The 22954-nt window shown below is 40.7% G+C and overlaps 1 protein-coding gene across 1 annotated transcript in view; it reads right to left on the reverse strand.

Annotated features, from left to right (window-relative positions):
• Positions 1–22615, reverse strand: part of LOC117677493 (nuclear receptor ROR-beta-like) — a 59310-nt gene extending 36695 nt beyond the window's left edge. The window contains exon 1 of the mRNA XM_034437729.3: positions 22218–22615. Coding sequence (XP_034293620.2) covers positions 22218–22224 — 7 coding nt within the window. The 5' untranslated portion in view covers positions 22225–22615. The remainder of the gene's footprint in view (positions 1–22217) is intronic.
• Between the last annotated feature and the right edge of the window lie 339 nt (positions 22616–22954).

A 22954-nucleotide genomic window follows, 5' to 3' on the forward strand; every position in this document is an offset into this window, starting at 1 on the left:
CTCACTTAACAACCTCACTCTTTAGCAATGGAAGTTCCGGTCCCAATTGTGATTGCAAATCGAGGATACCTGTATGTCTTTATCAATGTAACTTTCCTTCCAAATAATTTTGAACTCTAAGACTTTAGGTATTTATCTCTAGGTGAGCTCTATCTTACTTTAGAGATTAGAGGTGTCAGAGTGTGTTCACAGCACGTTGGTGTGGTAAGTCTGCATGAAAAACAGCAATGTGCCTACAGCTATGATACCACACCAGCTGTTACATGATGTTTCTGGAAAAATGGCCATCTCTGCTGTCAAAAATGAAAAGGATCTGCAAGTATCCTTTCTGGTAATAAAAGTAAAGGAGCAGAGTGAAAAAAATACGACAAAACTTAAATACTAGGAAGAGCAAGCTAATGACAATAGGTACAATTTTGTGCAAGTTACCACAATAATGGCAGTGGTAGGTAACTTCTGCCTTTTAGGATCAAATAAAGGCAGTAAAAGAACAAGCAGTCAAAAATACACCACAGATAAGCATTTGGTAAGGTAAAGGTAAAAGTTCCCCTCACACATATGTGCTAGTTGTTCCTGACTCTAGGGGGCGCTGCTCATCTCCGTTTCAAAGCCGAAGAGCCAGCGCTGTCTGAAGACATCTCCGTGGTCATGTGGCTGGCATGACTAAACTCCAAAGGCGCATGGAAAGCTGTTACCTTCCCACCAAAGGTGGTCCCTATTTTTCTACTTGCATTTTTTACGTGCTTTTGAACTGCTAGGTTGGCAGAAGCTGGGACAAGTAACGGGAGCTCACCCTGTTACGCAGCACTAGGGATTTGAACCGCTGAACTGGAGACCTTTCGATCAACAAGCTCAGTGTCTTAGCCACTGAGCCACCACGTCCCTAAGCACTTGGTAGAGCCATGGAAAAGATATTCAGATGCTGAGATGTGTGTCTATTCCTACCAAGATCAGAATTGTGTGAGCCAGGGGTGAAATCCAGCAGGTTCTGACAGGTTCTGGAGAACCGGTAGCGGAAATTTTAAGCAGTTCAGAGAACCGGTGGTGCAAATTTTGAGTAGTTCAGAGAACCGGCAAATACCACCTCTGGCTGGCCCCAAAGTGGGGTGGGAATGGGGATTTTGCAGTATCCTTCCCCTGCCACGCCCACCAAGCCCACCAAGCCATGCCCACAGAACCGGTAGTAAAAAAATTTGGATTTCACCACTAGTGTGAGCTAATGTGACATGCTATGGAAGCAAAAGTTGGACTTTAAAGAAGCAGGATAAGAAGAGCGTTGATGCTTCTGAACTTTGATGTTAAAGACTTCTGAGAATGACGGGTTGTTAGCGCTCTTTGAGCTTGGTTGTTTTCTTGCAGACATTTCATTACCAAACTAGGTAACAGCATCAATCATAGTGCACCCATCATGTTACCTAGTACAATTTATTTATTTATTTATTTATTAGTTCAATTTATATGCCGCCTTTCTCCGGTGACTCAGGGCTGCTGAGTCTTGGAACAATTGGAACCAAACCTTCTATTACTAAGCAAGGCAGTTGATAAAGGAGTTATGCTGGATTTTATTACTTTTGCTGCAATTAAGCAAATCACTGTAGTCATTAAATGAATCACGGAGTTGTTAAAGCAAATGCAGCTTTCCCCCTTGATCTTGCTTGTCAGAAGCTGGTTGGGAAGGTCACCAATGGCATGGGTGCTACCACCCTTGTAAATATATGCCGATGGCCAAGCATCCAAATTTTGATCATCTGATTATGGGGATGTTGTGACTGTCATAAGTGTGAGGACTAATCATGTCACTTTTTTTACACCATGTAACTTCAAATAATTGTTAAAAACAAGTGGCCATTCAATTTGTAGTCAGTTGGTGGAAAACCAACCAGTTTTTTTAGGGATGATTTGCAAAAACAGCTTTCCTTAAAAAAAAAAAAAAGTGTGATTGTGTGAGAGACCTGCAAATATCGCCTTTCTGGGTCACACTGCAATTTTTTTTAACCAACTTTCCTTCCTTCTTTCTCTCCCTCTCCTCCCACCAGGAGAAGGAAAAGGAAGAGGAAGAGAGCTCTGAAGAAACAAAAGAAACAGGGCAATTAAATATAAAGGCATTTGCTGCTTCTCCCACTTTGAAATGCCTGTTGCCCAACTTCCCGGGAAAGCTCCTCATCGTTGTCGTAGTTATTGTTGTTGTTATTGGCACAGCTGGCTGGCTGAAACCACATGGGGTTATATAACCACCATCTGCTAAACATTGGTGACGTACAAAGCTGGCTCTGGAGGAAGAGAAGCCTGCCTGGGTTACGCTTGCTTATTGGACTGCCGAGTCTGTTGATTGATTCGGAGGCGGATGCCATTGGCTGTCGAGCCTGTCCGTCAAGCTTGTGCTGAGCGCTGAAGTCATTGCGTCCTACTGACATACTTTCTGCTTCTAATAGAATTTAACAAGGTGCTTGTGTAACGAAAGCATTCGCTGAATTTAACCCTTGCGACGCCCAAATCCGCAGAGAGCAATTCTGTTTTATTGTTGGAGAGAGAGGGCTCAAAAAAGCTTAGGCTCAAGAGAAACTGAATCAAATAAATCCTAATAAAATAAAATAAAATAAATAAATAAATACTGAAACGAAACCGACAGTTAGGAAGAAAGAGAAATAGATCCCTGTTAACAATTCTGGCTAAATGAAACTTTTCTGGACCAATATATGTCCAATAAAGGTCAGCAATCCAGGAAAAAAATACTTTCAAATATGGAGTTTATGAGCCCCTCTTGGGAAATCAAATGACCTCCATATTAAGTAAACAGGCTTAATCCATATGAAATGCTAAGTCCCCCACAGCTAACCAAGATTTGCATCAATGTTTTTCAAACTTGGCAATTTTTAAGATGTATGGACTTCAATTCCCAGAACTGCCCAGCCAGCATAGGTGGCTGGGGAATTCTAGGACTTGAAGCCCATACATTTTAAGATTGCCAAGTCTGAAAAATGTGGTTTATACTTTACACCAACCAAGTTTATCTTGGCCAAATTCCCATTTTATTACCCTGTGCGAATACAGCCAGGAGACAACAGGCTACTCCCTTCCCTTCTTGTTATAATTATGTGGCTTCACACTGCATGAAGCTGCTTCAAATGTTTGTATGTGTTTTTAAAGGAAGCTAAACTACGAATCCTCCATATTCATGGGATAAAGGCAAATAATAGGGGAAGGTTGTCATCCTTGCAAGTTCGTTAAGCTGTCTTGGAAACATAACCATAAGCAAGGAAGGTTCTCAATTTAACTGAGCAGATTCTTCTCATGCTAATAAAGGACTGGCCCTGAAAGGCATTAGATGCATCATACTGCCAATAACCATGTGGGCATGAAAATGAAGACGTATTCCCACTGCCCACTTGAAGATACAACTTCCCACAATAAGAAACAGGCAGCCAACTTCAGCAGCTTATATCTGAAATATCTCACACCTCCAACCTGATACTTCTAACTCATGCTCGTTTGGGGGTTATGAAAATTATGATTCTAATTTTATTGAAAGGTGTCATTTTGGAGAAATGCCATTCAAACTATCCCCTGTCCTCTGATCCTCTTAATGGAAGATACTGCAGAAGATACCATAGATGGAAATATCATGAATTTATGGACTGTTCTCAGAATGGGAGGGCCAAAAGGAATAGAATACACGATCTCCCAAAAATGCAGAGGGCAGGAATGGGTCATCTATGTGCCTTGAGTCTAATTTTATTTGCCTCCTACAAAGTTCGGGGGGTCTAACAAGAGTGACCCACTCTTTCTTAGCAGCCAGCAGGAAACAGAGAAGGCGATAAAGAGAAAAAGAACAGAAAGATTAAAAGGGGTAGGAGAGGCCTCTGACCCCAGCCATGGCAATTTCCTCACTGGTGTGATTTCCAGCATCATTTGGGTAATAAAAAGTCTGCATTCATTATTATCCTTATCATCACAGTGTTGATAGTAAGATGCTAGATAGAAGATGCTGGCTGTGGAATTCTTGGAATTGAAGTCACCATGCTGGAGTCACCTAACTTATCATTGGGCCAAACTACGAGCAATAAGAACAGGTTCTGCATCAACATACATAGCTAACTCTGAAGACACTAGTGTGAAAATGGCCAAAGTTATCAAAGAGGATCCTGCTGCAGATAAGAACGGGATCTTGGCAAGAAAATGGACTATTAGCCCTGGCATTATAGGAGCTCTTCTAAGCCTAAACAGAAAGATATTTGCCTCATCTGCTATTCGGTAGCAAAGTATGAGGGCATCTTCAAGACAGGCGATCAAAAAAAGTTAAGATGGTGGTTGCAGCTTGCAATTAAAGCCTTGCTATATGCATGAAAAAGTGAAGCTGATTTTACAGTTTCAATCAGCATCTTGATTTCTCTCCATGAATGTCCTTGTAACTATTGAGATAGGAGGACTGACCTACATCTTCCAAGTCCAATACATAGGCTGCATTCATACAGTACAGTAAACCCAAATCCAGATTCACAAACTACAGTGATTGATCTCGCATCATACTAAACCCAAAGGAAAAAAAAAACCACAAGACATCTTAATGTAATGTCTGGATTCCCGCAGCATGTTGAAATACTAAGTACTCAATTCCATTTTTAGCTTGGTGTAGCCTGTAGGGCAAATCCATCCAGAAGATTTCATGTAGTCAACACTGAGATGTGTTCTCCACCTCAGCATTACTCCTTAATCCCTTCCTTAAACAAATAATCAAAGCTAACCATCTCTATACATCATGGTGGCTTCTATAAGTGAATGCATCTGTGATTCATATTGGTTGACTTGCACCGGATGCTAGAACTCAAATGACGCAACTGGAATTAAATCTAGTCTACAATGCTGGGTGAACTCAGAATGGGAAGACCCCAATATTCCTTCCTTTGCCAAGTAACTATGGCCAAGGCTGGAAAATTTCAGCTTCCCAAAGGCCAAGAGATGAGCTGAAGCTCCTGGGTGTCAACACCCAAAGGTTTAGAGGGAGCAGGCAACGCCCTCACTCAGGTAAGGTCTTGGCACTAGCTGTAGCAGCCGATCCACATTCCTACAAAGCTAGGCGAAGCAGCCAAGGGCGTGCCTGCCAACTCACCCTCACAAGCTTTCTTCGCCTCCTCCCCGCCATCCCCCTGTGCCAACCCAATGGTATTCCTATAAACAAACAGGGTGGGGGGGCCATGACAAACTAACCCTTCAGCCCCGCCCGGGGAAGTGTCATCTTGGCACACCCTGGCATTTTGCTAATGTGAGGAAGAACAACTCCCCTCCACAGTGGAAGAGGGGCCTTGTTGTGGTTTATTTTCTCTCATGACCAAGATGGAAGCCAACATTTGCTGGACCACAGAAGGTCCAACATGGCAATTGTCCGCTTAGATCAGGGGTGGGGAACAATGGTCCCTTTATGACTTGGGGACTTTGACTCCCAGAATTCCTGAACCAGCATAGCTTGCTCAGGAATTCTGGGAGTTGAAGTCCCCAAGTCATAAAAGAGTCATATTTCCCGACCTCGGGCTTAGACAGAGAGCAGATAAAATAATGGGAGGGGGGGGACTTAAAGTCAAAATAAAATTGGTAGTTTCCTCCATTTTTAGACCTGGGCACTACTTGTTTTGGAAAGAGCTTCAGAATGAAAACAGACATTTGTATCTTTACTATAAAAAGGAATGAAAGGTGAACTTCTTCCACCCAATCCAAGTACTGAATTGCACAAGCTGATCCACATGGATGGAAGTTATTTCTCAGATATTTTATCTATCATACAGGCTATCCCAGATATGCTGGGACAACCATTTCCATGCTGGAAGAGAAGTTTAGGAATTGTAGTCCTTCAACATCCAGAAGACAACTAATTGAAAGCTTCTCCTGTGGGAAGCAGATGGCTGGGCCAGAAGACCTTGGGTACAAAGCCCAAGGTTTCGGTGGGAAGAGAAATATGTGCAAGATAGTGGTAGAAGTAGATTATACCTCTATGAGTGCAGCCGAGCTTAATATCTCTGCCTTGGAGCCCCTGAATCATGGATTGTGTCCAAACCAGCAGGCACACAGCAGAAATGACCTGCTCTCAGTTGGAAGAGGAAGGACAACATTTGTGGGAACGTCAAAAGACCTTCAGCTCATCAGAACAGAATCTTTGACCTCATCATGGTTTCATTAATTCCCGAAAGGACTAGAAACTCAGCTTGCTTTGCAAAGGGAGGGCAAAACACCATTGTCCTTTCCAATCAACTATCCCTCTGATGCATTTTCACAGGCACCAGGCTTAATTGGCCAGCAGGAATCCTGGGAAAAATAGGTCTCTGGCCCACAATGCTTTGCAGAAATGTGTGGTGGATCAATGCTGTAGAGCAGAGGAGGGGAAGGAAGTCTCAATTAAGACTTAGAATTCTGCCTGTTCACAGTTGGGGGAATCATCAGGGATTCAAGAGGACGAGACTCGTGGAGTAACACGTTGGTAAGTGGAGAAAGAACTATCTTGTAACTAGTGCATTTGGCCTTTTTTGTTTATCACTCTTCCATTAACTCCATCCTCCCTCCCATTTCATCCATAATTTATAGACAGTAATCTATATAACCATTTCAAACATTTTATTTTAGAAACTATTTTAAAAATGCCCTAAAAGTCCACATTTCAACTTCCCTCTTGCTGTGGAGACTCTGCAGCGTAGTCTCACAAATTCATATGGTCCCACTATCACTCATGCTCCAGCCTCTTTTTGTCTCAGGAAATACACAATTGCTTCCCATTCTGAACCCCACTCCCCCAAAAAACCACGCTTGGCCCCTTCCTGATGTGTAAGATTTCAGTACCCAGAATTCCCCAACCAGCATGACTGTTGCTGAAGATTCTGGGTGTTGAAGACTGTACATTTGAAAGTTGCCATGGTTGGGAAACACTACTTTAAAATCAAGAAGGAGAATTTGTAGTCTTTTAGAGCAGCATCCTGGAACCAGGCACTTTTCTAGATTATTATTCTAGAACCTGGCACGTTTCTAGATCGGTATTCTAGAACCCGGTATTTTTCGGATATTAAAGAAACCATAGATGCATGCACTGAAAATTCTGACCCTGATTTGTATTAAAGATGCCATGGGGTAAAATTTGGCATGCCTTGAAAACATCTTCAGAATGGTTCCTGAGCATGGATAAATGCCAGAGGTGTGATTTCCCCCCCCCCCTGTTTCAGCTATCTGAGTCACAGGCAGTTTAACTGTATCTTAGATGATACCCAGCAACGCATACTGAATATATATGAGTTCTAAGGTAGGACAAGCAGAAGATAATTCTAGATCATCAAGATCAAAATCCAACCACATGATTGTTGAATGACGTCTAAGAAGTCTATATCACAGGTCACATCAGCACCATAAACTGATACCTCCTTTCTGAAATTAGGTAACTGAAATTAAGAAAATATGGGATCAACCAGGAGTGATTGTTTGTGTGGGAGGAGAACAGAAAGCTGAGCAAATGTCAGAATGCTTGTCCTTGCCCACTCATCAGAGACACCGTGTTGTATAGCTTGTGACTGGGTTCACACACCGTAATGTGATTTGTTTAATATTAAGTTTGCTGTGCTGTATGAACCCAGCCAACAGTGGTTCGGTGACTCACACTTTAGTATAATATGTGACCTCTGCCATTACAGTTTATTCAACAAATCACAGCTGAAGTATGGCTTACTGCAGGGGTGTCAAACTCGATTTCATTGAGGGCCGCATCAGGATTGTGTTTGACCTTGGGGGGGGGATGGGCGTGGCCAAGGTGGGCGTGGCCATCTTGACCTCACTCCTGTCGGGGGCACCTGTGGTGGCCCAAGTGCTCTGCCAGCAAAAATGGGCTCCTGAGCTCCGTTTTTGGCTGTGACGGCCTCCTGCAACCTTTTGCCAGCAAAAATGGACCTCAGGAGAGCCGCACATGGCCCTCCCGAGCTCCATTTTTGCTGGCAGAGGCACTGTGGGCCAGTCCTTCGCTGTTTCCAGGGTGGCCCCATGGACCAGATCTAAGTATCCCGCAGGCCGGATGCGGCCCCTGGGCCTTGAGTTTGACACCCCTGTCTTACTGTGATGAATGAAATTAGCTTATATTATTTTGCTCTCGGTTCTACTTGGAATAGTTCTAAGGAAGGCTTGTAAGTTTAAAACCTGAGCAACCCTAATAAAGGCATCTCATAAATAGATTCAGACAGCTGTTGCTAGTATGAAGTGCATAGTAGCTTAAAACAAGATAACATCTTCTTGGAAAATGAAGTAATTCATATAGCCATGAGATCTCAAATAATTGTGCCAAATCTCCAAATGCTGGTTTTATGCCAATCTGTGACAAATATTAGAGCCTTGCTATATCATCTCCAAAGATCCAAGTAGGTGAACATCTTTTTCTGAATGGACAACCAGGCACAGATTAGCATCATACTGGAATCATAGAAGTTAAAAATGTACTTGCACAACACATTCCAAGAAGCAGGGGGCTCTATGCTTCAGTCTAGAAACACAGCTATTATCACAGCACGTTGCACGAATGAGGCCGACATAATAAGCTGTAATAGGGTTTATTTTCTTGGCCTAGCTTGTTATTTAAGTACAGCAATTGTGTTTTGCTAGCCCAACTGCAGGAATTAGTATGTTGTGGGAGCACAGCCTTGGACTGAAAAGCAGCCACTTGGATCACTGTTTCTCAAACTTGACAGCTGTAAGACAGGTGGACTTCAACTCCCAGAATTCCCCAGCCAGCATGGGGAAGGTACCAAGGTTACCAAGGTTGAGAAACATTGATTTAAATAATCAAGTTCAAGTCTCTGCTTTTCTAGCCACAGCTGCCACCGGCTCTTCAAGCAACAGCTGTGAATCTAGGACAGCGGTGGGCAACTATAGCACCTTTACGACCTGTGGACTTCCACTCCCAGAATTCCTGAGTCAGCCATGCTAGTACTAGTATGTAAAAAGAGAGCAAACCCCACTCCTTTTAGCACTGATGATGTTACCTACTTCGGTAACAAAACATCTGCCAAGCTCAGACAGCACAAAAATCTCTCATGTCTGCAGTACAGTGTAACCACTAATGTTTTTTCTTTCTTCTTAATCTCAGTGGATGGTGAATGTTCCCTGGGCTTGGTGGAGACATAGGTTCCTTTGGCAGCTTCCAAAGCCATGTTACCATGCTGATTTCCTTTGTAAGTTATAGATGTCTCCACCTAGAAAATATCCTATAAAGCTGGACAAGCACCCTAAAATCAGGCGAGTTGGGAAATTATAGCAATGCACAGGAGGCACTGTGCCAAAATAAATATTTGAGGGATGCCAAACTAATTTTTTCCCTGTATTCCAATCCCATATTAATTTGCAAGGGGGAAGATTAAATCTGCATAAAACGTTGAATTGGAACACGTTTTAAAACATCGGTTTTCCCCCAAAGTGCATCTATAGCGACATACCTTATCTAATATGCATTTAATTCTTTTTAATTGGAAAGATATAGATTTTTAAACGCATTTTGGTACAGTGAGATACACTGCCCACTGTAGATATTAAAGGACTGTGCAATCGAAAGGATAATTATTTTCCAGTTTGCTTATTAGTCTGGGAGGGAAAGATCATATCAATTTCCATCAAATATATTTAAGCAATCGTGGATGAAGCAACTGAAATGTAAACAAACTGGGGAAACCAACATCACTCAGCCATGAAGCTCTCTTGGATCAATTTAATGATGAGATAAAGCTGTGGCACAAAAATAGTACAGGATAAGGTAAGATATCTGGACTTCAATGTCCATAATTCTCCAGCCAGCATCACTAGGAAATAGGTGGCCAGGGAATTCTGGGAGTTGAAGTCCACACATCTTAAAGTTGCCAAGTTAAAAAACAATGATACAGAAGGGTAAAAACAACCACTTGTTGGAGTAAGGGTGGGATGTAGAAATACAAATGTAGGTAATCCTCGACTTACAACAGTTCATTTAGTGATCGTTTGAAGTTACAATGGCACTGAAAAAAGTGACTTACGACCGTTTTCACACTTATGACCATTGTGGCATCCCCATGGTCACATGACTCAAAGTCAGATGCTTGGCAACTCATATTTATGAGGATTGCAGTGTCCTGGGATCATGTGATCCCTTTTTGCAACCTTCTGACAAGTAAAGTCAATGGGGGAAGCCAGATTCACTTGAGAACCGTGTTATTAACTTAGCAACTGCAGTGATTCACTTAACAACTGTGGCATGAAAGGTTGTAAAATGGGGAAAAATTCACTTAACAACGAATTCACTGACTTAGCAATAGAAATTTGGGGCTCAGTTGTGGTCGTAAGTTGAGGACAACCTATATGATCCAAGACCCAACTTTTCATGGTAAAACAAAAGAATCAATTTAGGTTAGATTTATTGCCAAGGGATGAGATGGGAACTGCAGTGGAATACAAATTAAAGACAAGAGAAAATTCCACAAGAAGCAGTGAAGGAGAGAGAAGTAAGATCAAATTAAAACTGAATGACTGTACAAAGGTAAGGTTGCATAAGGTCTGTTATATAAGGAGTATCAGAAAGGAAGAGGTACATAATTTGAGAGAGCCAGTTTGATGGTGTAGTTAAAGGCACTGGGCCAAAAATGGGGAGGTTATGATTTCTAGTCCTGCCTTTGGTACAAATGCCAACTTGGGCCAGTCTCTCCTTTTCTCTCATCTCTAAGAAGAAGGCAAAGGCAAACAGCTTCCGAAATTTTTTGCCAAGAAAACTGCAGTCGTTGTAAGATTTCATAAGAAACCCTAACCCCGCAGTTCAAACCAATGTTAAAGATATGGGGAAGTTTACATGGGAAACCTATAGTTTATATAGGTATAAAGCTACACTACAGAAGCCATATTGTACACATAAATAAATAAACAAACCTATACTCAGATACTCTTACTTTGTAGAGCATGTAACAAAACAAAACTCTCTTTCATATTTTGCCAGTTTTTAAGATTCTACAAATCTGCTGTCACTCATTTCTTTCTCTTCTTGTAAGATGCTGGGAAGATCATCCTTTTCCCAACAACTAACTTTGACGAAAAGGCATAAGCTTTCATGCAGGCTGGTAGTGGGTTCCTCCCGGTTCGGCCCAGTTCTCCCGAGCCGGTAGCGATGACGATATGACGTCACCGAACCGGTTCTGCCCCCCCGGCCCCCCCCACATTATTCTTACCTTTTATTTGGCCCCACCCCCAATCTATTGCTGCCTCCTGAGTCCCAGCTGATGGCTAGAGGGAAAAAAAACTGTTTAAACTGTTGCCGTGGGGCTTCAAAGGGCCGCCCTACAGCTGATCAATGTTAAAAGAAAACAAATGAGTAGACCGGTGCCTGCAAAAATACATGAGTAGATCAATACCTGCAAAAATAAATGGGTAGACCAGTGCCTGCAAAAATACATGAGTAGATCAGTGCCTGCAAAAAATAAATGGGTAGATCAGTACAGCTCTGCAAGCAATTAAAAGCCTGGTAGACCAGTACCTCTGCTAAATCCTAAATAATTGTCACATGACCATCAAGCCATGCCCACAAATTAAGCCACGACCACAGAACCGGTAGTAAAAATTTTTAGAACCCACCCTTGTTGCAGGCTAACATGGTTCCCCTCCTACAATGAGAAAATCATAAACAAAACACTGAAAAATCAATCTTTGGCAACTGGGAATTAGGAAACATAATGAACCAATACAATTATATTTTTTTAAAAAAACCCACAGGTTTCTAGTCCTCAGCACTGCAAGAACATCATGGCTTTTCTTCAGTGATTTAACCAAGTCTAATGCTGTAAGCAAGAATTATCATCATATCCCAGCTTTGACCATTTTGTGGATTACTTTCTAATGTGTTTTTGTTTCTTAATAACAGCTAGAAAACTGGAGCTTTTTACATTTATTTCTAAAGGGGAAAATAGATATTGTTGATTGCAGACTGAAATTCAGAGCTCTTATATATTTTCAGCTGTCCCCTAACAATGCAGTAAAGAATAGATTCTACGCATTATGCAAATATTCGTACAGACAATTTTCATATATTTCTGAATTGCTAGATTCCCCAGAAGCTCCAGAACAGAAATTATTCATTTAATGCCCTCAGATAGCCTTCTTATTGGAGGTATTTGATGGGCCATTCTAGTTGAAATGGGGCTTTTCTTTCATTGTTTTATCTAGTTAAATAATGAATTCTGAATTCTGGTGATATTTAATGGTTATCTGAATTGGATAGTGCTTCTCTCAGAAATGTCTAATGGGTTAGTTTTTGATATAAGGGGTGATAATTTTTGGTAGTTAATAGTTTTTAATTTCTTTTTTTGGTAATGTTTAATTGTGAATGGAGGAATGAGGGGAACATAGACTAAATGGAAAAGGGAATTTTATATTTATGTTGTTAGGTATTTTTGCCAGTTGCATCTTTGCTGATTTAATAAGGAGAGCTGAAGATTTAGAGATGAATTTATAGAAAATGAGCTAAGGTATGGAATGAAGAGGTATCTGGCTGTATTGTAAGAAACAGTGCTGAACTGTTAAGTGGACTTCTTGCAAGAAACTAAGAGAAATTTAATTTTGGATTTCGGGATTCAACCATTAGAATTATGGGGGATCAGAGAAGTAATATTGTTAATTTCAGAATAAGAGTTAGTTGTATTTTTTATCTATATTGTACCAAGGAAAGTTGGAAACCATTCTCTTTCTTTTTTCTTTACTTCTCCCTTTTTTTCTCACTTTTTTCTTGCTTTTTGTCCGTTTTTCTTTTTTTCTATTTTCTTCCTTGTTTATCTTTTATTCACGCTTTCAAAATTTAATAAATCATATTAAAACGTATGGGACTTTTCTTTTTAGACTTATTTAACTTCATAAATGTATGTATTATGTTTTTATCATACCTAAGGAAGGCTAAAGAAAGTGTAAGTAATTTTCCAGCCTTATCCACTCAACAGCCTTTAAGTGTAGGACAGAATAGGGAGAGAAACGACTCTAATCCATTTCACCATATTTGAGTAGGGGTTTGAACCTGGGTTACAGTACTAATTCCAGTCATTGTTACCTTATTAGCCCTATCTTTCTGAGGTACCACCCTCATTACAGGAATAATTATGTTCAACAACCCTGTAAAATAGGTCAGAGGCATTAACTACATAAAGCATAGTGTGATGCTAAGCATGTCCCTTGACCATAAGATGAATTTCAAAGATTTATAGCAGGACTATTTCACCCCAGTTTCACTAAAACTGCTATCCGGTTTCAAAAACGAACTCTCTATTTCAATATTCCTCAAACTTAGCCACTTAAAAATGCACGGACTTCAACTCCCAGAATCCCCCCACCAGGCTGAGGCATTCTGGGATTTGAAGTCCATGCATCTTAAAGTGGACCTGCTTGAGAAACACTGCTCTATCCAAACTGCAATAAAACGTTGGGAATACGGGAATGTGGATCTCCCGTACCAGCCCAAAACAAAACTCAACATTAATTTAAAGTAGCCTCCCAAGTCACTCCACGTCAATCACTTGCCCACAATATTGTGTCCTTGCCCTGTTGCTGACGCACTTCTGTGTCACCTTTTGCCTACAGACAAAAAAATAATAATAATCAGAAACCATAATCTCCCTTGCAATTTTTTTTAAAAAGAAGAGTGGGCAGAACTTGGACACCTACTGAATTTTTAAAAGAACCCCACCATAGAATGACCCGAAGAGTTGCAAAAGACACATGCTTCAGGTAAAAGATCAAGAGATCAAAGGTCAAATCCTTGACATCCATCTTCAGTTTACGAATTTGTTTTGATTTTTTGGAATGGTTCAACTGACAGGAAGGCATAAGTGAGATGCTGAAATCTGTATTTGGCTACAATCCTCCCCCTCCCCTATTCGCAGATCCCAATCAGCCAGCCTAGCTTTAAATAATCTGAAATCTGCCTGAGCATGTTGTAAATCTCTTACGAATCCGCAAGGGAGACCATCCGCTTTGTTCCCTGGATAAAGAGATCCCCGACTGAACGCACCAAGCAAATTAACACGTACACATGTTTGCACACACATACACACCGGAAACATCTCAGGACTCCTAGGAATTCCGATAGGGGAAAGAGAGGCCCAATCTACCCCATTGTGGTTTTGTTGTGTTTTTTAATAATTTCTGCGCATACTGTACACCTTTCAATAGGCTGGATTCCTGCTGCCTACTCAGCCAGCTTGTTTGCTTAAGCAACAGCCAGGCTGCAAGTGGGAAAGAGAGCTATGGTCCTGTCGAGTCAATGAGTTTGTATAAAAGGCAAGGAAATTTGACAGGCGACGCCGTTTTTCTAGATTCCCAAACAATGAAAAAGAGGGAATGAAGAATCTAGAAATCAAGATTTACTCCTTGAAAATGTGCTGTCAATACTGATGTTGTATTGCTGGGATCTCCAATCTTGGGAACTTTTAGCCTGGAGGACTTCAACTCCCAGAATTCCCCAGCTTTTCTGGCTGGGGAATTCTGGGAGTTGAAGTCCTCCAGGCTAAAAGTCGCCAAGGTTGGAGACCTCTGTGGTATTGGGACAACTGCTTTGGTCAAGCTCTTTCTCTCAAAACCTTCTTGCCTTCTCCTCTCTTGAAAATTTGGGTAAAAGGAATTGTGTTGCTTTTCTTCACGACAATTCTATGAATGTTCTACATGTGCAGAAACGGTGTTTTCCAACCTCTAGGAAAGATAAGAGTGGAAAGGGCTGCAAGACGAACTTCTCGAGAAAGGTAATAGTGAAGCAGGGACAGGTTTTGTTCCCTCTGGAGCAAAATAGGTTCTGATACCCCTAGACTGAACTCTATGCTCGGTTGATATTTGGGAGCATCATTAACGTCATTGTTTGCAATAAATAAAAATAAATGGCACCTAGAAATTGAAATACGTTTCAAATCCTGCTCTTCCAAATCCTCAAAATATTACCAATAGCTTATCCCCGCAAGAGTTACAACAACTTGATTAGGTAAGTAGTACTTCTAGGCTGCAGCTAGGCCAGCTAAGGAGGAAGCTTGCAGGATAGCTAAACGGCTTAACAATACATGGGCAGAGTCAATCTATTTCAGTGTTTCTCAACCTGCCAACTTGAAGATGTGTGGACTGCAATTCTCAGAATTCCCCAGCCAGCATGGCTGGCTGGGGAATTCTGGGAATTGAAGTTCACACATCTTCAAGTTGTCAAGGTTGAGAAATGCTGGCATACAGTATAATACCTTCTGCACATTTATTAAAAAAAACCCCTCACTGTGTTCAGTGTGATTTCTTTCAAATAAAGGCATTTGTAATTGAAACCTTGCAGCATAATCCTGTAAAGTGAATAGGACAGCAAACACAAACTGAAATTCTGAGCACATTTACCCAAAAGGAAATCCTGCTGCCTTTCCAGTAAAGGAAACTTAAAGAGTATTTTAGTCTTTACAGCAGTATTTCTCAATTTTAGCAACTTGAAGATCTGTGGACTTCAACTCCCAGAATTCTCCAGCCAGCAGAATTCTGGGAGTTGAAGCATGGCTGGTTAGGGAATTCTGGGAATTGAAGTCCACACATCTTCAGGTGGCCAAAGTTGAGAAATACTGCCTTTGACTGCAATTCCCAACACGCTTAGAAATGACCATTCTGGATGGGGAACTTCCATAGATCTTTTCATGTGTCACAACCTCTTGTGCTGATGTGCATCTTCCCGATACATGTATCAAGAACCTTTATCATACAACTTAAAATCATAATTGACCAAGGAATTATGGTCAGAAGTCAATGCAGTTATTAAGTGGATCACCATATGACCAGACCCGATTTTATGATATTTTTTTTCCAATGGTTGTTAAGCAAACCATTATACCTAATACCATATTTTCCCAAAAATAAGACCCAACCAGAAAATAAGCTCTAATGTGTATTTTGGAGCAAAAATTAATATAAGATCCAGTCTTATTTTCAAGGAAACAAGGTAGATGTTATTATTCGAAAGCTGGAATTAAATGCTGGAAACCAACAAAAAATGACAGAAATTGCAGTCAATCATATGAGTGTGGGGAAGATGTGGTTGTCGTAACTTTGAAATCGGGTCATAAGTACTGCATCTTTGGGGGAGGGGGTGCCTGTTGAAGAATTGCAAATGATCAAGGATTACCTCTACTCACTTTTAGTGTAATATCAAACTTCAAGTATTAAGTTAAACTAGATATGATGTCAGGGGATAACTTGTTAGTCAGTGGGGCTATAAATACATTAATAAGGCAGGATATATAAACCAATAAAATATAAAGTAGAAATAAGTAAATAAATATTTCTGAAAAATGTGGTAATACAACGCTTGAAATGTTCTACACAAGAGTTGTGACATAAAGGAGTCACACAAAACCTTTTATGTGATCTCAGAGTAATTGTCCCCTTAGATGCTGTCACTGAATGTTTTCTTTTGTTTTCTTTTGTTTAAAAAACAAAACCTATATTTACTGAATTGCCCTGGTCCCCTAGAGCCGTGTTTTTCAATCTCAGCAACAATTAAAATGGATGGATTTCAACTCCCAAAATTCCCTAGCCAGCTGGCTGGCTAGGGAATTCTGGGAGTTGAAGTTCATGTGTTTTAGTAGTTGCTGTGACTGAGAAACACTGCTCTAAATTATGGTTAGGAGATTCTTTCTTCTGACTTCCTATTATTGGGGAGGTGGGCAACTAAAAATGATGACACACATATGTGGGAGGGGCCAGGTATTCAGGGGGATGCAACATATCAAAGGAATGTTAAAAGCCTTCCTAAAGCCTTAGCTTTTGCTTCCTGGCAGAATATAAGTGAGAAATTGGGCTCCTGACATTTGCAACAATTACCACTGCTCCATCTAGCAGCAAAATCTTAACCCTCTTGTATGGAAACTGGAAGGTTGTCTCCATACTTTAGGATTATCCTTCAGCATTAGGATTATCCTTCTCCTCCTTTTATATCTTAAATCCTTCTGTTCACCCTATCAATGTATCTTTATTAAATAAAGTACGGAACCTCTATTTCCTATTATTTGAATGTGTCTGGATCCTACCACAGGAGCGGGGGAAAAAAATCTCACGTGTTCGACATTTACAGGTTAACCAGCATTCGGTTTTTGTACTCAGCATTAATTGTAAATTTGAAAGACTGAATTTAAATTTGAATATTCCCGTCTATTGTCAAACTGGATAACAGTGTTTTATATACTAAACAGAGGAATCCAGAGGAGGGCAAAAAGATCAAGATGGTGGCTGGGACACACGTTTAAAAAAACAATTACAGGTAGTCCTTGATTTACAACAGTTTGTTTAGTGATTGTCCAAAGTTACAACGGCACTGAAAAAAGTCACTGGTTTTCACTCCATTGCAGTATCCTCATGTGATCAAAATTCAGATGTTTGGTAACAGTCTCATATTTATGACGGTTGCAAAAGTCATTGCAACCGTCATAAATTTGAGACGTTACCAAACATCTGAATGTCATGTTGCCAAACAATCAGAGTCATGTAATCACCTTTTGCAACCTTCCGACAAGCAAAGTCAGTGAGGTATCCAGATTCACTTAACAAACATGGTACTAACTTAACAACTGCAGTGATTCACTTAACAACTGTGGCAAGAAAAGCCGTAAAATGGGGCCAAATTCATTTAACAAATGTCTCGCCTAGCAACAGAAATCTTGGACTCATTTGTGGTCATAAATTGAGAACTACCTATACAGTATGAGACCATATCTTCATTTTCCCCCCAGTCCCCATGGATGTCTCTGGCTCTCCACATTTAGTCTTCCTTCTTCCCAACTCCCAGGATCAAATTCAGGTGTGAAAGTCCCGGTAAGTGACTAAACAGAAACAAACCTCCCTATTCACATCCTTATTCTGTGTTTTAACAACTTAAGAGCCAACAGTTTGCACATAATTGACATTTTCACATCAAGGCCAATGCAGTGATGTTCCAACATCTCTTGGGATGAGCAAAAGAAGCTTAATTATCCACCTTTCTACCCAGATATGCTCCACTTCCTTTCTTCTGAATCTCAGAACAGAACAACATGTTTTAAAGCTTTTCAAGCTGTTATCCTAGCTTTCTTAGAAGACTGACTGCAAGCGTTCTCCCTCAAGTTAGCAAAAATCTTATTCTGTACCAATGTGGAGAGAAAATACAAAAGCTTTGCTTGAAGGAACCAACCCTGCATTCGTTTTTCTGTGGAAATTTCAGCCAGACTTCTTGAGGGGCAGCCCAACATTGAACACAATTCTACATCATCTCATTTAGCTTTGTGGCCACCCTGTTCCCCAAGGGCAATAATCTAGTTCAAACGCAACTGTCTAACGCAAGAACAAAAAATAAAATAAAATAAATAAAATGGTTTTAAAAAACTGCATGTTAAAGAGGAACATTAAAAATGAACCTTTGCCCTCCAACGCATTGCCCTTTTCTGCTCGTAATGAAAAAGCACCATAAAAATATTTTGCTAGCTATGATTGGAAGGATGAAAAAGGCACATTGAGAGCTATAGGGATGTGGATTTTTGCTCCTTAACTAGGTACAAGATGGCACTAAGATATATTCTTGGTTTTTACTGATTATAGCATTACCATCTGCAATTATTACACTGAAACAAGAGATTTATGTGGAGAGAAATGTTTGTTTTCTTTCCATCTTTCTTTCCATCTCCCAAACATCGGATACGCAATGTTTTCTTGCATTGTACAAGTTGCTCACATGCTGGTTTGCACCTAATCTAAACTTCTAAGTTTAGAAAGAGCACATTTTCTCCAGAATCCCATTGTCCATCCCAATTCCTACACCATTTCATCCTTAATCCCCTCACACTGCAATCCTTCCCCACCCCAATGCCTTTTCTCTTCACTGCAGCAATGGTTGAGAGCAGCAAGGCATACCCAGGCTGCAGATTAAAATGGCCGCTGAAGAGGAAAAATGGTGGAACTTGTAGGACTCGACAAACACCAACGAAGCACGCACACCGGAAAAGCAGTGCATCTGCCTCTGCAGTGATGTTCAGGGATAGGCAGAAGAACCATATCCTCAAATGCTAATCTGCTCCCAAACTGGGAATTGGAAATTTGAAAAATTGGCCCCGTTCTGCATCATCTGCACTGCAAAAGACATGCAAAAGGCTGCAGAAGATACAAGATTTAGATCTGGAAGGAGGATAGGAAAAAGATATAAAAGGAAATTATGCTCGGAAGTGGGGAAAGAATATGACATAATTTATTTTGGCATTTGATCAGGCAAGCCATGGGTTTATATAATTTCCTTCCTAGTCCGTTTTTTTACATACAACCAGAAAACAAAAACTCAGAATAAGGAACTGAGTCCAGCAAGCTGGTCAGTCATGTGGAATTGGGATGCCTACAAATTTAATAAATAAAACTAGTCTCTTTATTTTCCGAGAGTGACACAATAATGCCACTCAATGGTGTTCTATGCCAAAAGCAAAATTAGAAATGACTTCCCCCATCTTTGATGCTGCAACATGCCAGGTTTGGGATTACAAAGAACTGTTCTTCAAGCATTAATTAAATTATATGTTGGTCCAATTTTGCTCATTCCCTCCTAGGCAGAGAAATGGGTTCAAGGCTACCTTTGGCCTCAATCACTCAGTTCGATCTTAAGCAGCTTTTCTTAGCAAAGATACGGGAGTTCAGCAACATTTTCTTTTAAGCTAAGTTTCTGAATCTTGGTAAATTACTAAAGGGTGGACTCTAATTTCCAGAATTCCCCAGCCAGTTGGCTGGCTGGGGAATTCTGGGAGTTGGAGTCCACCCATCGGAAACCTGCCAAGGTTGAAATATGTTATACTCAGGTATGCGTTTCCCATCCCTGCTTAAAATGGGTCAGCAGACGGCATGAACTGAAAAGGAGGAAAAACAACAAAAATATTGTTGTGCGATGAAAGAATGGATGATTTGGCTCAAGGAATGATTCATCAGCTAAGCAAGGGTGGGACAGGAGGACAGGCCAAAACGGGCAGCACTTGTCTCGGGAGCTCGGGAGGGACGCAGCTTTGTGTCAAAGCACCATTAGCCCAAGGCCGGTTCAAGGTGTTCCTTTATTTGTTTATTTATTTTATTAATGATGCACCTCTATGCCGCCACAATCGAAACGACGGGGAGAACGGAGTGGTTGGAGAGTGACAGTTCTGAAAAGTGGGTGTCATGGTTTTGCTTACTTTCTACAGTGTTGTTTATGCAAAATGGTTCCTCCTTCCTGATTATGTTGATCAATCGCCATCGTAAGATCTCAAAAAATCACGGCCTAGACGACTTTCTCTCCTCCCTTCCTTTTCTATTAGCTGGACACATTCAAAGCTCCCCACTGCACTGATTCTAATCAGAGGAAGGACAACTTGAAATACGTACATGGATATCTGCATGCACACAAAATCGAACTTTTCACATATTGGATGGAATGCCGAACAGAATAGGAACTTTATTATTTATTGAAATATTTTTTTTAAAAAAAGTCTTCTGCTATTCTTTTCTTCATCCCATCCTTGCTTTCCAAGCATTAATTTCAGACATGCTTTCATTCTCTATCTCCTATCTCTCTTCTATAATCTTTGCGTATACATTAAATTGTAGAAAAAGGAGGTGGGAAAAAACCACATTGCAAGTGCTAAAATTATATGTGGCTTGCTATATATCATGCACATGTGGGCAAAATAAAATACTTCAAGTCCCCAACTTACAAATCATTGAAAAGAAAAAAAATGACCTCAAGCACCATAAGTATAAAGCTATTGGACAAAACTATTTGACATTTTCTAGGAGGACTTATTAATAACATAAGATATGATGGGGAAAAAATAAAGTCAAATAAAATTATTCCTTTGCCTACGGGAAAATGTTAGTCGAAGCTCATAGAATGTAACAGCAGTACCTCTGAACAAGTACAGAGTCCCTTATCTACAACACCAAAGAACTAGAGTTGGAAAAAACACCCTCTTATTGAAATCTATACCTGTTTTACATCTGGATATGTTGTCTTTCATGCTTACGCATTCAAATGAAAATAATACGGATCAGATTACATTCTGCTTTCCAGTTTACTCACGCTGAGGGATAGCAAAAGTCCTTTAGAACTCATCAAATTATACCTTAAATGACTTCCCAGGATAGAGATAAGAAACCGGAAAAGACTGCAGGGTAACCTTAACTTTATTGAAGAGTAAACCCCACCATGAACAAATGGATCTATTCCTTCATTATTTTTAGGGTTTGTCTCAGGATAAAGCCTAAAATACTTCTTGGCAGGAAAAATCACAAGGTCATGTTAAAAAAAATCTACCAAGTAATATAAAGTTGTTTTTTTTAAGGAAAAGAAATTCATAAAATAAAAAGGGATTAGAGATGAGGGTGGAGTGATGGATTTACACATACAAATACATGCTGGTTTGCATGTGGAAATAATTGATCTCCTTAATATCTATTTCTGCAACAGAAAACTGCTAGATGTGAGTTTCTGCAGATTATGTTATTATATGAAACAAACAAACAAAAATCTCCATCCTTTAATGAGCTTTGCATCCAAACACAATTTTTCCTTACGCCACAACTCATAATAACAATAATAAATAATAATAATAATCACAGCTAAGATGCAGTGGTGTGTTGTTTTTTTTTAAATACAAGTTGCTTAACCCAAAGAGAGCTCAAAATGCACATCTGGAAGAGAACGTTTTTTTTAAAACCCCTTTTCCTATTCTATATCACAATGTCCTGTTTGCTATTATTCAACCGCCAAAGATGCGTTTGTTTTTCCTTTAGTTGCTCGCTAAACTGTTTATCGGTTGCATTTCTTTCTTTTAAAAAAAATCTCGTTTGTAAAGTACGGCAGCTTCATTTGGAAAGCAATAATACCCACGAGTGAAATAGCTGGATGTCGGGAGAAAATACGATTATTTATTAATCAAGGAAAGGAAAAGAGAGCGCGCGATCGCAACCGAGCGCTAACAACTCCTTAAACCCGGCGATCCTCTCTCTCTCTCTCCCTCCCTCCCAAAGCAGAGTGGGACCGGCTTCCGAAGAAACGCTCCCACTTTCGCTTCGCTTTCCCAAGGGGAGACACTTCGGATCCCCCCCGCCCTGCAAGTCCCCTCTGGAACTGGATCGCGCCTGGCCGCGCGCGATCGATTGATCGCCTCTCCCACCTGGACGCCAATGAAGAGAGGGGGGGGGGATCCGTGGGAGATTCTTACCTCGCATCTTCTATCTACGCCGAGGTTCCCTTCTCTTATCTCTCTTCTGGAAATAGCATGGAAAAAAAGCAGACCGTCAGAAACAAAAACTCCTTGCAGGAGGGGAAATAAATAGATACGGCGGGGAGCGGAGGGTATAAAGTTTCCAGCGTGGGATCGGACGGGTGGTTTGGTTTCCCTCGATCGCTCGCTCGCTCGGCTGGTTTCTTCTCTTCTGTTTGGGTTTTGCAGCTCGCCCAACGATTAAGGAGAAGTGGTTGAAGCGTCTTCCTTCTGATGTCTCCACACCTTCCTTCCTTTCTTCCTTTCTCCTTCCTTCGCTCCTTCTTTCCCTGCCAAGCGCTCTTGGAGAACTGCTAACCTACTTTCTTCCAGAGGTTGGTATGTACAAGAAGCATGGGAAACTCACATGACAAATCCCAGGCTCGGGGCTCCGCCCACCTCCTGTCAATTTCAGCCCAAGCTCCACCCACTCTGGGTCCGGGGCCCGCCCCTTCGCTTTGCGTCCTTGGATTTGTGTTGTTCTGATCTGTTTTCCTTCCATAAAAGGCTCCGAGCGTCTTTTCTTTTCTTTTCTTTTTTCATTGCATGGACACTTTTCTCTGTTTTCTTATCCAGCAAAAAAAATGTACTCGTTGCATTTATTTAGGTTCATTTAACAGATTCCTGTACAGCATTTATTTATGTTTGTTCAATATTGGTTAACTAGATTGCTGTCTGAAGAGTCTCATTTTACA

This window comes from Pantherophis guttatus, chromosome 1, assembly GCF_059756535.1.
Source record: "Pantherophis guttatus breed Tessera chromosome 1, ASM5975653v1, whole genome shotgun sequence".
In the NCBI taxonomy this organism is placed as follows: Eukaryota; Metazoa; Chordata; class Lepidosauria; order Squamata; family Colubridae; genus Pantherophis; species Pantherophis guttatus.